Source organism: Phyllobates terribilis, unplaced genomic scaffold (assembly GCF_046119375.1).
Source record: "Phyllobates terribilis strain yellow unplaced genomic scaffold, ASM4611937v1 Scaffold_186__1_contigs__length_3700242, whole genome shotgun sequence".
NCBI lineage: Eukaryota > Metazoa > Chordata > Amphibia > Anura > Dendrobatidae > Phyllobates > Phyllobates terribilis.
The window spans coordinates 3,661,292-3,675,690 of record NW_027362946.1 but is presented as its reverse complement, the minus strand read 5'-3'; the positions used below and the strand labels follow the sequence as shown (position 1 = coordinate 3,675,690).

The following is a 14,399-nucleotide window of genomic DNA, read 5'->3' as shown; positions in this document are numbered from 1 at the left end:
GGATGATATCCGGACGAGAACGACAAATGAACTCCCAACCTGTCACAAAAGGCACGCCAAAAACGAGCCACGAACTGAGGACCCCTATCAGAAACAATGTCAGTAGGAACGCCATGAAGTCTGACAATTTCCTTGACAAAGGCCTTAGCGAGAGTTTTAGCGCAGGGCAGTTTGACAAAGGGAACCAAGTGACACATCTTGCTAAAACGGTCCACGACCACCCAGATAACAGTAAAACCCTCAGAGGGGGGAAGGTCAGTTATAAAGTCCATAGCCAAATGTGTCCAAGGAGCACTGGGAACCTCCAAAGGACAAAGCAACCCCGCAGCAGGAGTATGTGAGGACTTAGATCTAGCACATATAGTACATTGACGCACCCACTTAATGACCTCCTTCTGCCATCCAGGCCACCAAAAACTGCGACCCACCAGTCTCTTGGTCTCAGAGATTCCGGGATGACCTGCCAACCGAGACTCGTGACACTCAACAAACAAATCTCTCCTAAAGGTCCCAGGCACAAACAACCTCCCATGAGGAGTGTTAGATGGGGCATTCTCCTGTGCTTTAAGAATCTCATCTTCCAAAACGGAGTCCAAAGCAGCTATCACAACACCTTCTTGTAAAATGTTCTCCTCTTTCTCAGCACCGACTATGGGAGAAAAACTGCGAGACCAGGCATCCGCCTTAACATTCTTAGTACCAGGGATGTAAGTAACGGAGAAATTAAACCGCGAGAAAAACAGTGCCCACCTAGCCTGACGGGCATTCAGGCGCTTGGCAGCATCAAGATATATCAGATTTTTATGATCCGTAAGAACCTGAATGGGAAATTCCGCACCTTCCAAGAAGTGGCGCCAGTGTTCAAATGCGAGTTTAATAGCCAGCAATTCCCGATTACCAATATCGTAATTCAGTTCAGTCTCCGAAAATTTTTTTGAAAAAAAGGCACAGGGATGTAATCCATCCCCGTTATCCTGAGACAATACTGCGCCAACCCCCACAGAGGAAGCATCAACCTCAACCAAAAACGGCTTAGTCACATCAGGCTGCATAAGGATGGGAGCAGAGGTGAACCTCTCCTTTAGATACACAAAAGCTTCAATGGCCTCAGAAGACCACTGAACCGCATCAGCACCTTTCCTGGTGAGATCGGTCAGAGGTTTGACAATACTAGAAATTTTTTTTATGAATTTTCTGTAATAATTGGCGAAACCTAAAAACCTCTGTATCGATTTCAAACCAATAGGCCTAGGCCATTCCTGTACAGCTTGAACTTTCACCGGGTCCATCTCAAAACCATCGCTGGAGATAATGTAACCCAAAAAACTAATTCTCTGTACAGCGAACTCACATTTCTCCAGCTTAGCAAAAAGCGAATTGTCCATTAATAACTGTAATACCTCACGTACGCTCCGCCAATGAGACTCCAGATCCGGCGAATAAATCAAAATGTCATCCAAATACACAACCACATTTTTGCCGATCAAAGGTCTAAGGATGTCATTAATAAGATTCTGAAAAAATGCAGGAGCATTAGTAAGACCAAAAGGCATAACCAGATTCTCAAAATGACCCACAGGAGTGTTAAAAGCAGTCTTCCATTCGTCACCCTCCTTCATGCGCAACAGATTGTATGCCCCCTTAAGGTCAATTTTAGAGAACCACTTGGCCCCCATTAACTGGTTAAACAGATCAGGAATCAATGGCAGTGGGTAAGGATTGCGTACAGTAATTTTGTTAATCTCACGAAAATCCAGACAAGGACGTAAACCGCCGTCCTTTTTTTTTACAAAAAAAAATCCAACCGCCACAGGAGACTTAGAAGGCCTAATGTGACCGGCGGCCAAACTTGTCTGTATGTATTCCTCCAAAGCCTTCCTCTCAGGAATAGTAAGGTTAAATAAACGACTTTTAGGAAGAGTCGCTCCAGGGACAAATTCAATAGAACAATCATAGTCTCTATGGGGAGGCAAAACCTGCGATTCCTTCTCAGAAAAAACTCTCCAAAAATCCTGAATAGGAACAGGCAATTCTCCCCTATCCAAAGCTGCAATACGCCCGTTACAACACTTGTCATAACATTTATGGCTCCAGGATTTAATTTCACTGGTAGACCAATCCAGTACAGGATTGTGAAATTTTAACCAGGGCAATCCCAATATTACTGGAGAAGGCAAGTTATTCAAAACTACCAAATCCAATTTCTCATGGTGAACACCATTAATAGTGAGAGGAAATTCACAGACCTTGAGAGTAATATTCTTCAAAGGGGAACCATCCACCGAAACCACAGCAATGGGGGATGATAAAGGTTCGGGTTTTAAATTGAGTCTTTCCAAGAATCCCCCATCAATTACATTCAGAGTAGACCCGCAATCAACAAACACCCGAAATTCCATTAATTTTTCCTGAGCAATCGTGGAAGCAGCTAAAAATACACCCTTGGAATTTAAACAGGCAATACGGGCATGACTGACCATTTTTTTTTCTTTCTTCATACGAAGCTCACAGCCTTTAATCAAATGACCAGATTTTCCGCAATAGAAACACAAGCCTTCAAAAAATCTACGGTCTTTTTCTTGAGAGCGAGGTGCCACCGATCCAATCTCCATCGGTTCACCACTGTTAGTACACACATTCTCATAACCAGAAACTGACATAGCAGAGGATTTGCTCTCATTAACCCTTGCACGCAGTCTCCTATCCACCCGTATAGCTAATTGCATAGCCTGTTGCAAATCTTCAGGTGTAGGATAAGCAATTAGCAGGTCTTTAACCCTTTCATTGAGCCCAGCAAGAAATAGACTTTTCAGAGCAGAATCGTTCCACCCTGTTTGAGTAGACCAACGACGGAAATGAGTACAATATTTTTCCACATTACCTGATCCCTGTTTCAAACGTCTCAACTCAGTCTCAGCTGATGCGACACGGTCAGGATCATCATATAATAGTCCCAAAGCAGAAAAAAAACTATCCACTGATCTGAAGCATGTATCACTAGGTTGCAAAGAAAAGGCCCACTCCTGAGGCTCTTTGCGCAAAAGAGACATTATGAACCCTATGCGCTGGGATTCATCCCCAGAGGACTTGGGTCTCAAACGAAAATACAATAAGCAAGCATTTTTAAATGAAAAAAATTATCGGTGTTCACCAAAAAATAAATCCGGCAAACATACCTTAGGCTCCAAGAAATGTGCTCCAGGACAGTTACTCACGTGCTGACGGAGCTCGGCCACCTCCAGAGAGAGTCCCTGCAGGCGATGAGCCAAATCCTGAACCGACACCATGATGGAACAGAAAAATCTTTCCTTAGAGAATTTGCAGGCTGGACTTACTGTTATGTTCTGCTACCAGAGCTAAGGAAAGAGAGGAGATCTGTCCCTACGATAGAACTCAGCTGAATCCCTACGATGTAACAGGGAACCTGATCCTGCGATCAGACCTGCTAAAGTCCTAAGCTAGTCTGTACGGAGACCTATAGATGTGGGGAAGGAATCCCTACAAGTACTAAGGACTGGGAGGAAAATGGGACACCTCCTAACAGAAATAGTAGCAGACAGACGAACAAACAAAATATATAGAACATAGAGGTCCGTAGACCAAGCAAACTAACAGAGTTAGATACAGAGCACAGGCTAGCTAGAAAGTAGATATACAATGAAGTCCAGCAAAGCCAGAAGGGCGGAGCAGGATTAAATAGGCCAACAAGGTCATGTGACCAGCAAAGGAAAAAACCTAAGAGCAAGGTTCTAACAGAGACTTGACCATCTTGGTTTGGTCAATTTGCATGGGCTCAGGCGAACATGCCCAGGGAATTGCTGGTTGAGAGGCAGGCTTTTGGAATACAGGAGCGAGACGCGGAAATCTTCTCTCCCGGGTAGTCTCCTTGGCACGTTCCTGAAAACGGATGTCAATCCGGGTAGCTAATGACACCAGGTCGTCCAGGGTAGTAGGGATGTCACGACCGGCTAGCTCATCCTTGATCCATCCGGAAAGACCCTCCCAGAAGGTGGACACCAGGGCCTCGTTGTTCCAGGCAAGCTCAGATGCGAGGGTTTCAAAAATGTATGGCATACTGGCCCACGATGAGACTCCCTTGGCGGAGACAGAGAAGTGACGAGGCAGTAGAAGATTTTCGTCCGGGCTCATCGAAGACCTTCTGGAAGGCAGTGAGGAAAGCCGGAAGATCAGACACCAGGGGATCCCCTCTCTCCCACAGAGGGTTTAGCCATGCCAATGCCTCCCCGGTGAGGTGAGACATGATGAACGCCACCTTGGCCCGGTCGGAGGAGAACGGGCATGCCAGGAGTTCAAAATGCAGCGTGCACTGATTTAGGAAGCCCCGACATAAGACAGGGTCACCACCAAAACGTGGAGGCGTAGAGAGCCGGGGGTCCAGAGTCGGGTGCTATAGAGCCAGCAGGTTGAGGTGCCGCTGGAGCGGGTGCCGCTCAGCTAGAGACGGACACAGACGGGGTGGACAGCGTGTCCAGGCGGGAATTGAGTTTCCGCAGATAGGTCAGGATAGTCTCCTGTTGGGATCTCTGATGTGAGACCTCCTGGTACAGGTCAGAGATTGAAGGAGCCTGGGGGCCACCGGGTTCCATGGCCCGTGCAAACTGTTACGGGTCCGGGTGGTGGAACCTCTGTGCTGCGGTGCAAGGAGGGACCAGAGGGGCATGACTAAGTACTTACTCGGCCTGACCAAGGTCGCACGGCGGCTCAGTCTACTCTGTGAACCAGGGAGGGACCGAGCAGGGGGACCCGGTGACACTCTGGAACCGACCTTGTATGAGAGCAGGTGACTCCCACGGGTCAGATGGCAGGTGTTATGAACTGCTACAAGCACTAAGGAAAGAAAGGAAGACTGTCCCTACGATAGGACTAAGCTGATTCCCTACGATGCAGCGGGGGACCTGTTCCTTGTGAACAGACCCGCCTCAGTCCTCGGCTTGTCTGAACGCAGACCTATAGATATAAGGGAGGGCTCCCTACAAGAACTAAGGACTGGGAAAAAGTTGGACACCTCCTAGCAGAAATTGTAGCAGGAAAAAGACAAACAAACAAAAAGTACAAAGTGGTCCAAGGACCAAACAAACTACTGAGTAAGGTACAAGGCACCTGGCTAGCTCAAGAGTAAAAGTAACACTGAAGTCCAGCAAAGCCAGTAGGGCGGAGCTGGATTATAAAGGCAGAAAGTCATGTGACCAACAAGACAGAAAAAAAACTAACAGGAGGGTTCTAACAGCAGGAACAGACCGCGGATAAGCAGGCTGATTCGGCAGATAGCCAGACGGGTGCTCCGGATAGGCAGGCTGGCGGGCACAACGGGTAACTGGCAGGTCCTTCCAGGTAAGCTGGCTGATGGGCACGGCAGGTAACAGACAGGTGCTTGCAGGAAAGGAGGCTGGCGGGCATGGCAGGTAACTGGCAGGTGCTTCCAGGTAATCAGGCTGGCGGACACGGCAGGTAACTGGCAGGTGCTTCCAGGTAAGCAGGCGGGCAGAGCCCATAGACAGACTTGCGGACTGGACTGTAGACAGACTGTCGGGCTGGATTGTAGTCAGACTGGCGGGCTGGACTGAAAAACAGACTGGCGGACAGGACTGACTTACAGAGGGACCTGAGGGCTGAAGCAACAGTAAAAACACAGAGCAACAACCTTGCACGGGCACCTCCATATTGGAGGAGGTGCTTTAAATAGGGAAAGTCCTCTGGCCATTGGCCTGGGACTTTTAGGACCGCACGCGCGGTGGTAAGGGGGACGGCTTCTCTGCCTGGCAGGGGGCAGAGACGCCTATGCTACACGCTGTTGCATGTGGTATCAGGGCTCCCAGCACAGCAGCCTACACTGTTCCCTCAGCCACCTCATCTTAAATTGAACTTAAATTCAAAGCTTTAAATGCTGGCCTAGACCCTGATACCTCATGCATGGCCCATGGCTGACTTCTGCTGTGCCATTATAAAATTTCTACTGTAGGTCAATTAATGACACTTTTCCTGGTGTCAGCCCCTAATTTTTGGAAATGTTTGGGTTTCCTTCATGTGTGTTCCCTGAATTTGGCAGGGCTCTCAGAGCACCAGGCCTACACCTGTCACTCATCCACGTGTTACTGATCAATGTTTAAGCTAGAAATGCTGCTCGAAACCCTGTCCCATGCCCTGTCCCATGCATCCATGCTGTGCAATTATACTATTTGTATTCTGGGTCAATTGATGCCACTTTTCCTGTTCGGCGCGCATCGGGACGTTCGCAGATCTGAACCGAACCTTGAAAGGTTTGCTCATCTCTATTTAGAAGTAGGGTCAGGTAATAATCTAGTCAAAACCAGGGAACAGCTTAACTAAAAATTAGCAATAACATTTTAGTTAATTTGGCACATACACAATGAACTATGTGACCCTGTGGATTTAGTGCAGCATCTCCACCAGCGCAATCCATTAGTCCAGGGGTCTCAAACACGTGGGCCATATGCAGCCCTTCAGGCTGCTTCATGCGGCCCGCAGGCACCATAGACCCCGATCGTGGCCCTGTCCAGGAGCTGCCGGCAGTTGCGCTTCAGTTCAGTGTATTGCCGCGCAGAGACCGGCTCTCTGCACAGCAATATCAGTGCCAGCCACCGGCCTATCAGAGGCCAGCAGCTGACATCTGCGTCCCAGCGCAGCGGCGTATGACGTCACTGACACGCGCAGATGTCAGCTGCTGGCCTCTGATAGGCCGGCGGCTGGCACTGGTATTGCTATGCAGAGAGCCGGTCTCTGCGCAGCAATAAACTGAACTGAAGCACAGCTGCCGGCAGCTCCTGGACCGGGCCACGATCAGGGTCTATGGTGCCTGCGGGCCACAGGTGCAGAAAGGATGCTGAGGGAACGGAGGACAGGTGAGAAGAATCTTATTTTTTTTTCTCTTGTATGTGTAGAACGGCACAAGGGACAGTCCTCCAAGATGGGGACCAGGCTGGGGACAGTCCTAAAACATGGGGACCAGGCTGGGGACAGTCCTAAAACATGGGGACCAGGCTGGGGACAGTCCTAAAACATGGGGACCAGGCTGGGGACAGTCCTAAAACATGGGGACCAGGCTGGGGACATTACTACAAGAGGGGAACCAGGATGGGGACATTCCTAGAAGATGGGGACATTACAACAAGATGGGGACCAGGATGGGGCATTACTACAAGATGAGGACATATCTTCAATATTGGGACCGGTATGTGATATTATGACAATATGGGGCCCAGTATGGAATATTACGACAAGATGGGGACAAAGATGGGGAACATTACAAGATGCAGACCAGGGTGGGGCACATTACTACAAGATATTGGCAGAAAAACTTCTTCAAAATAAAGCATGAAAAAATATTTTGCCACTAAAAATGCTGCTTTATATCTAAATTAAAGTAAACAAAAAAAAGTGCACGTTTTATTATCGCCACATCCATAATGACCCAAGCTATAAAAAATAAAACAGCAAAAATGTTCAAAAGTTGTATAGAAAAAAAATGGTATCACTAAAAATGTCACTTTGTCCTGCAAAGAATGCGGCCCCCCAAATTAATTTTTTTTCCGTGTGCGGCCCATATACCCAGCTGAGTTTGAGACCCCTGCATTAGTCCCTACTTTAGCGTCTACTGTTAACATCACCGTCTTATATAATACATACAGTCATGGCAGAAAGTGTATTTTGGCAAGGTGCCAACAATTTTGTCTGGCCTAATTTTGGACTTTTTTTTCTCTCTTTTTATTTTTGTGTTGTTCCAGTACCCACAACAGAAATAAGCGTGTGTATAACAAAACAGGAGAAATACTTCATTTTCTGGAATATTTTCAAGGGCGCCAACACTTTCGGCTATGACTGTATATGGAGAAATGTGAGACAATATTGAGATTAAAAATACAATTTATTAGAACGCAATTGAGAACACATAAAAATACAAAAAGTCATTTAAGAGGGATAAATGTAATCACAAAAAGACAATAGAATGGGGCACCTGGATGAGTCCTGGATAAGTCCTAAGCATACAGCCTTAAAGGGGTATTCTCACCTCCAAAATCCTACCCCAAAATATAGTAGGTATAATAATAATAGCAAATACCTCCAATTAGAAATGTGGTATAGTTCTCCTGATTTTCTATGTCACTTACCCCCATGTGCAGGGCATTGCAGTAGCTTAGGTATCCATGGTTATGACCACTAGCAACTAAATGTAACTATAGGAGTGGTAGTAACCATGGATACCTAATCTACTGCAATGTTCTGAACATGGGGTAAGTGACATAGCGAATCAGAAGAACGATACTACATTTCTAATTGGAGATATTTGCTTATATAATTATTATTACACTCACTACATATTGGGATAGTTTCTCAGAGATGTGAATCCCCCATCTTACATGTTTTTATGGCGTGTATTTTGCTGTAGATTGTAATGTAATAAAGCTTATTTTTAATCCTCCCTTTATCACCTCAAACGTTTCTGCCTGTATGTATTATGTTTGTCGATTGTATATTAGGGGTTGAGTACCATGGGATTTGTGAACAGATGGCTCACCACTGTCTTAGGTCATAGTTCATTATACTTTGATTTGTATAGAATTATGTATAGAGAAATGTTATAAAATATAAGGCATTGATATTGAAAAATAATAAAATCAGTTTTATTCTTGGCAGATGACTGTGGTGTCAAACCAGATACCCATGAAAAGCGTGCCATTATTCCAGCTATACCTCCAGCCCTTCAGAGCAAAAATCAATCATCTGAGCCTTTTCAATCCTTCATCTATTTGGATTCATCACAGACTGTTAAGCAAAATGAAAGCCAGAGAAGGGATGTCGAACATCAAATAATTCCCATAGGGAAAAAATCATTTTCCTGTTCAGAATGTGGGAAATGTTTTGAACATAAATCTAAATTGCTTACACATCAGAGAATTCACACAGGAGAAAAGCCGTTTTCATGTTCAGAATGTGGGAAATGTTTTATCCAGAGACAAGACCTTCTTAAACATCAAAGAATTCACACAGGGGAGAAGCCATATTCGTGTTCAGAATGTGGGAAATGTTTTTACCATACGTCAAATTTGCTTACACATCAAAGAATTCACACAGGGGAGAAGCCATATTTGTGCTCAGAATGTGGGAAATGTTTTAGGCAGAAACCAGATCTTCATAAACATCAAAGAATTCACACAGGAGAGAAGCCATATTCATGTCCAGAATGTGGGAAATGTTTCAACCAGAAATCACATTTCCTTATGCATCAACGAATTCACACAGGAGAGAAGCCATATTCGTGTTCAGAATGTGGGAAATGTTTTTACCATATGTCAAATTTGCTTACACATCAAAGAATTCACACAGGGGAGAAGCCATATTCGTGTTCAGAATGTGGGAAATGTTTTAGGCAAAAACCAGATCTTCATAAACATCAAAGAATTCACACAGGAGAGAAGCCATATTCATGTCCAGAATGCGGGAAATATTTTAACTACAAATCAGATCTTCTTAAACATCAGAGACTTCACACAGGGGAGAAGCCATATTCGTGTTCAGAATGTGGGAAATGTTTTAGGCAGAAACCAGATCTTCATAAACATCAAAGAATTCACACTGGAGAGAAGCCATATTCATGTCCAGAATGTGGGAAATGTTTTATCCAGAAACCGGATCTTCGTAAACATCAGAGAATTCACACAGGGGAGAAGCCATATTCATGTCCAGAATGTGGGAAATGTTTTAGGCAGAAATCAGATCTTCTTAAACATCAGAGAATTCACACAGGAGAGAAGCCATATTCATGTCCAGAATGTGGGAAATATTATAGTTTGAATTCAAAACTTGTTGAACATCAGAGATCTCATACAGGGGAGAAACCATTTTTATGTTTAGAATGTGGGAAATGTTATTCCCGGGAATCATATCTTCTTCATCATCTAAAAACTCATGTAGCGATATAGTAATTTCCTTGTTTATTAAAATAATTTTGACAGATTTTACAAGAAAAAAAATCCAACAGTTACAGTCAACTTAAATTCACAGTTTTAGAAGAGAAAGAGAAACAATTTTCAGCACTAAATGATGATTAGGAAATAGAGATGAGCGAATTTTCCATTAGTCCGTGTCATGAAAACCACTAACGCTGCCAACAATCCTGGACCTAAGGACGTGGACACAGTGGAAGCCTCTGGCCTACAAGTGATTGCAAAGCAAACTTCACAGCACACTACATATGGACTGGGACACTGCTTGTTTGTGAGGTGCCAGGGCGTGGAGAAGCAGCATTTTTCCCACGACTACCGCCCTGGGCACCATCCACTGCCACCAGTTGCAGTTTTACAACGCCAGCAAGTCGCCTTTACTTGGCAACACACTGGGACATATGCACATCCAGCTTTCCCAAGTTCCTGAGCAGTTCACTACTTTCACTCTGGCTACCTAGTAACACAACCAAGCTATTTTCTCTCTCAAGATTGTGGGTACGTTAAAGCAACGAAAAACAAACATATTAAATGTTAGATTTAATATCCAAAAGTAGTACAGTGCTTAAAAAAGTTACAAATCGAGCAATTACAAAAAGTCATACATAAAAAAAACAGTCTAATAAAAAGAATGAATAAACCTTACATGACTGGACCATGAGATTTCTTTGCGGGGACGATGCCACCGAAAAGGTTGTGGTACTCAATGGCCATACGCATGTGGTTCTTCGGGGTCTGACCTTGATATACGGTAGAAGAGATATTATAATGGGTCTCATCAGATCCCTCACTCCCTTTTCCGCTGAGGTAAGATGGAGACGGCTTATAATATTTGATTCTAATCCAGTTTTATCCCTCATTTCTGATGTGGGTCATATATTTTTCCAAGGAACATTCCATAGAAACAATATGGCCGTCATGTATACATACCACACATGAAAAGTTATCTATTCATAATTCGGGGAGATATTGCGCTCCTGTGGATTGCCAGTTACCAAAACTTTTGCAATTTTACCCAAAGGTGCAAATCTGCTCCCCGATCATGGATATATCCATGGATTCTGTAAAACTAGAATTATAATATAAAAAACCTTAAAATATTGTTCTACATTCTCCCATCTACGCAGTACAGGCAGAATGACTGCACAAGATGAAAGCCCCAGCTTCTGCATTTAATACTCATGTGCCAGTGGAGCCATACAGGGACACATCTGATGGTCCAAATAGTTATCCAACAGTGACAGCTACCTGTTCATTACTCTGTATAAAGACTCCATGTCTGCTCTCCATCAGATAACCTGCTTTAATTAACTGTTCACAGCGGGTGGTGCAGGCAGTGATTCGATTTCCCCAGCCTTTGATCTGCATAACTCCATATATGACAGTCCAAATCAGCCAAAAAATTGTATTCTACCCAATCGATTAGTTAAAAAATGAAAATACTCCAAACTCTCCATTTCCCTGGAAAATACGTGTATGACACTCTTAAGGTTTCTGATGACCATATCCAGCCCTTTAAAGCTCTTTAATACAAAGATAGCCTTACTAATGTCAAAATGCCGCTTTTTGCTTTACAGTGTCTCTAATTGTCACTGGCAGATGACATGGTGCGTGTTTCCTCTATATTACCCCATCCTTTACTACTAATGTTACTGGGACTGTCTGTGGTGTTTAAAGTGACACCTAATTATAAACTGATACCCAGAACTGAACTGCATATCCGAGATAAGGCTACACTAACACTTTGTAATGTAGTAGTGTTACGTTCCTGTCCCACGAGTTCATGCCTCTTTTAATACATGAGAATATCTTGTTGGCTTTAGAAGACGTGGATTAATATTAAATTAGGTGATTTCATATGTTTTGTGCAAGTACAATCCAGATCCTTCTCTACCAGTGACTCTCCTAGTTTAACTCCCCTGAGCATACGATAACGGCAGATTATTATACCCAGATCCTTCTTTACAAGTATCTCTCTTAATTTAATTATCCTAAACATACGATGACTGCACATTATTACAATCAAATCTTTCTCTACCAGTGACTCTCCTAGTTTAATTATCCTGAGTATACGATGACTGCACATTATTACAAACAGATCCTCATCTACAAGTGATTTCCCAACACGAGACTCAGTAGTTTTACTGTTTTAATATAATTAAAACAGGGAGAGATTTGCTTGTTTATAGTTAGTATAGGTATTCCAGAACATATATACAGTATATATCCAACTGAACTAACAGTCCTTCTGAGGACTAATTCAGCTGCATATAATCAGTACTAGGCAGGAGTTAGGCAGGCCGGCAGTGTATGTGGCAGACTGCAGTGCATATAGCGCATGAGGGTCCATTGAACGTCCTGTCTGCTGCTGCTGTAAAAATTACAGATATTTGTAGACATAGCCCCAGATATCAGGGGCAAGGGCAATTTTTTTTTTAGCTTAATCCTGGTTATTTGCTTAAAAAGCAATCCAGAGTACACAATTTTTCTGCTCCATTTGCTTGGCAGCACTGCAGAATACAGCCAGATCTGTTTCATATTACAGCGATAAGAATCCAGAAATTTGAACTGAACGTGGAAAATATTGGCCTCCTTTTCCATTCTGTTGCAGTGTGTCGGTCAAGCTATTCACAATAGGTGTCTGTGAAGAATAGTATTAGTAAATTACAGGCCTGCTATTTAAAACCGTGGTTCTCTGTCAGACATATCACCTATATCAGTGTTTCAAAATCAGCCATTTCTTCCATTTTCATTTCGTTGCAGTGTGTCGGTCAAGCTATTCACACTAGAATTAGTAAATTACAGGCCTGCTATTTAAAACCGTGGTTCTCTGTCAGACATATCACCTATATCAGTGTTTCAAAATCAGCCATTTCTTCCATTTTCATTTCGTTGCAGTGTGTCGGTCAAGCTATTCACACTAGATTTCTTTGTAGAATAATATTAGTAAATTACAGGCCTGCTATTTAAACTGTAGTTCTCTGTCAGACATCACCTATAACAGTGTTCCAAAATCAGCCATTTCTGCCTTCCATTTCATTGCAGTATGTTGGTCAAGCTATTCACACTAGGTCTCTGTAGCATAATATTAGTAAATTACAGGCCTGCTATTTAAAACCGTGGTTCTCTGTCAGACATCACCTATAACAGTGTTCCAAAATCGGCCATTTCTGACTTCCATTTCGTTGCAGTGTGTTGGTCAAGCTATTCACACTAGGTCTCTGTGTAGAATAATATTAGTAAATTACAGGCCTGCTATTTAAAACTGTGGTTCTTTGTCAGACATATCACATATAACTGCGTTCCAAAATTAGCCATTTCTCGTGAACGTGGAAAATATTGTCCTCCATTTAAAATGGGCAAGGTGCGTGGCAAGGGACGGGGAAGTGGACGTGATGGTGATGGTGCATTCAGAGGACGTGGCAGTGGGCAAGCTGAAATTGTGCCACAACAAACACCCACATCTTGTCGCTCGACCTTCCTGTCCCAATTACTAGGAGACCACAGTACACCACTACTGAAGCCAGAGCAGTGTCAAAAAGTTGTTGGTTGGATAGCAGATAATGCTTCCAGTCTCTTTGCCACCACCACCACCCTGTCTTCCACACGGTCAAGTCTCAGTAGCCGTGAGTCTGGATCTCATATTCCTCACCCTGAATCTCCTTCGTCCCACCATGCCGAGTGCCCGGAGACAACTGATCCCACACTTGGACACTCAGAAGAGCTGTTCACTTTTCCATTTGTAGATTCGGGCCTCTTGCCCGGCCATCTTCAAGCGAGTCAAGAGGAGAACGCGCGTAGCGATGCCCAAATATTGGAGCAGCCACGGTCACACGAAGGCAACAGTGGGAAAGTGCAATTACTGTCACAAGAGGTGAATGATGATGATGATGATGATGAGACACAATTGCCAGAAAGTCAGGAGGAGGGCCAGGGTGCGGAAGTGGACTACAAGGTGGTAAATGATATAGTAACTGACCCAACCTGGCAGGGGGACATTCTGAGCAAGGACAGCAGCATACCGGAAGGGAAGCGTAGCACCACAACAGGCAGGAAGAAGCAGTGTGGTGGCTGGAGACAAGGCGGGAAAGCGTTCCTTATAACGCCAACACGACGGAAGTTGCCAGTACAACTGTTAGGTCTTCCCGAGTCTGGTTGTTTTTTAAAGACTCTGCAGATAACCCCAAAAAGGCCATTTGCACCACCTGCCAGGCCAGCTTCAACTAGCAGCCTGACCACCACCAGCATGATCAGGCACATGGCAGAAAAGCACCCGACTAAGTGGGCCGAAAGCCAGGTTCCAGAAACAGTGGCTGCGGGTGACACCACTGCTTCTTCCGCTGTTGTGCGTGCACGCCAATCCCCTGTCCATGGCGCATGCCAAGATGCCTCCCGCCCTGCACGTGTCTTGCACAGCAA

At 44.4% G+C, this 14,399-nt stretch overlaps 2 protein-coding genes across 2 annotated transcripts in view; both read left to right on the top strand.

The window, feature by feature from the left end:
- LOC141212809 (uncharacterized) overlaps positions 1-14,399 on the top strand; it is a 229,842-nt gene that overhangs the window by 15,108 nt on the left and 200,335 nt on the right. The window lies entirely within an intron of this gene.
- The window catches only part of LOC141212818 (uncharacterized), a 74,349-nt gene that overhangs the window by 15,104 nt on the left and 44,846 nt on the right, over positions 1-14,399 (top strand). Inside the window, exons 6-7 of the mRNA XM_073665125.1 lie at positions 8,674-9,947; positions 11,807-11,808. Of these exons, the coding sequence (XP_073521226.1) occupies positions 8,674-9,947; positions 11,807-11,808 (1,276 nt within the window). The remainder of the gene's footprint in view (positions 1-8,673; positions 9,948-11,806; positions 11,809-14,399) is intronic.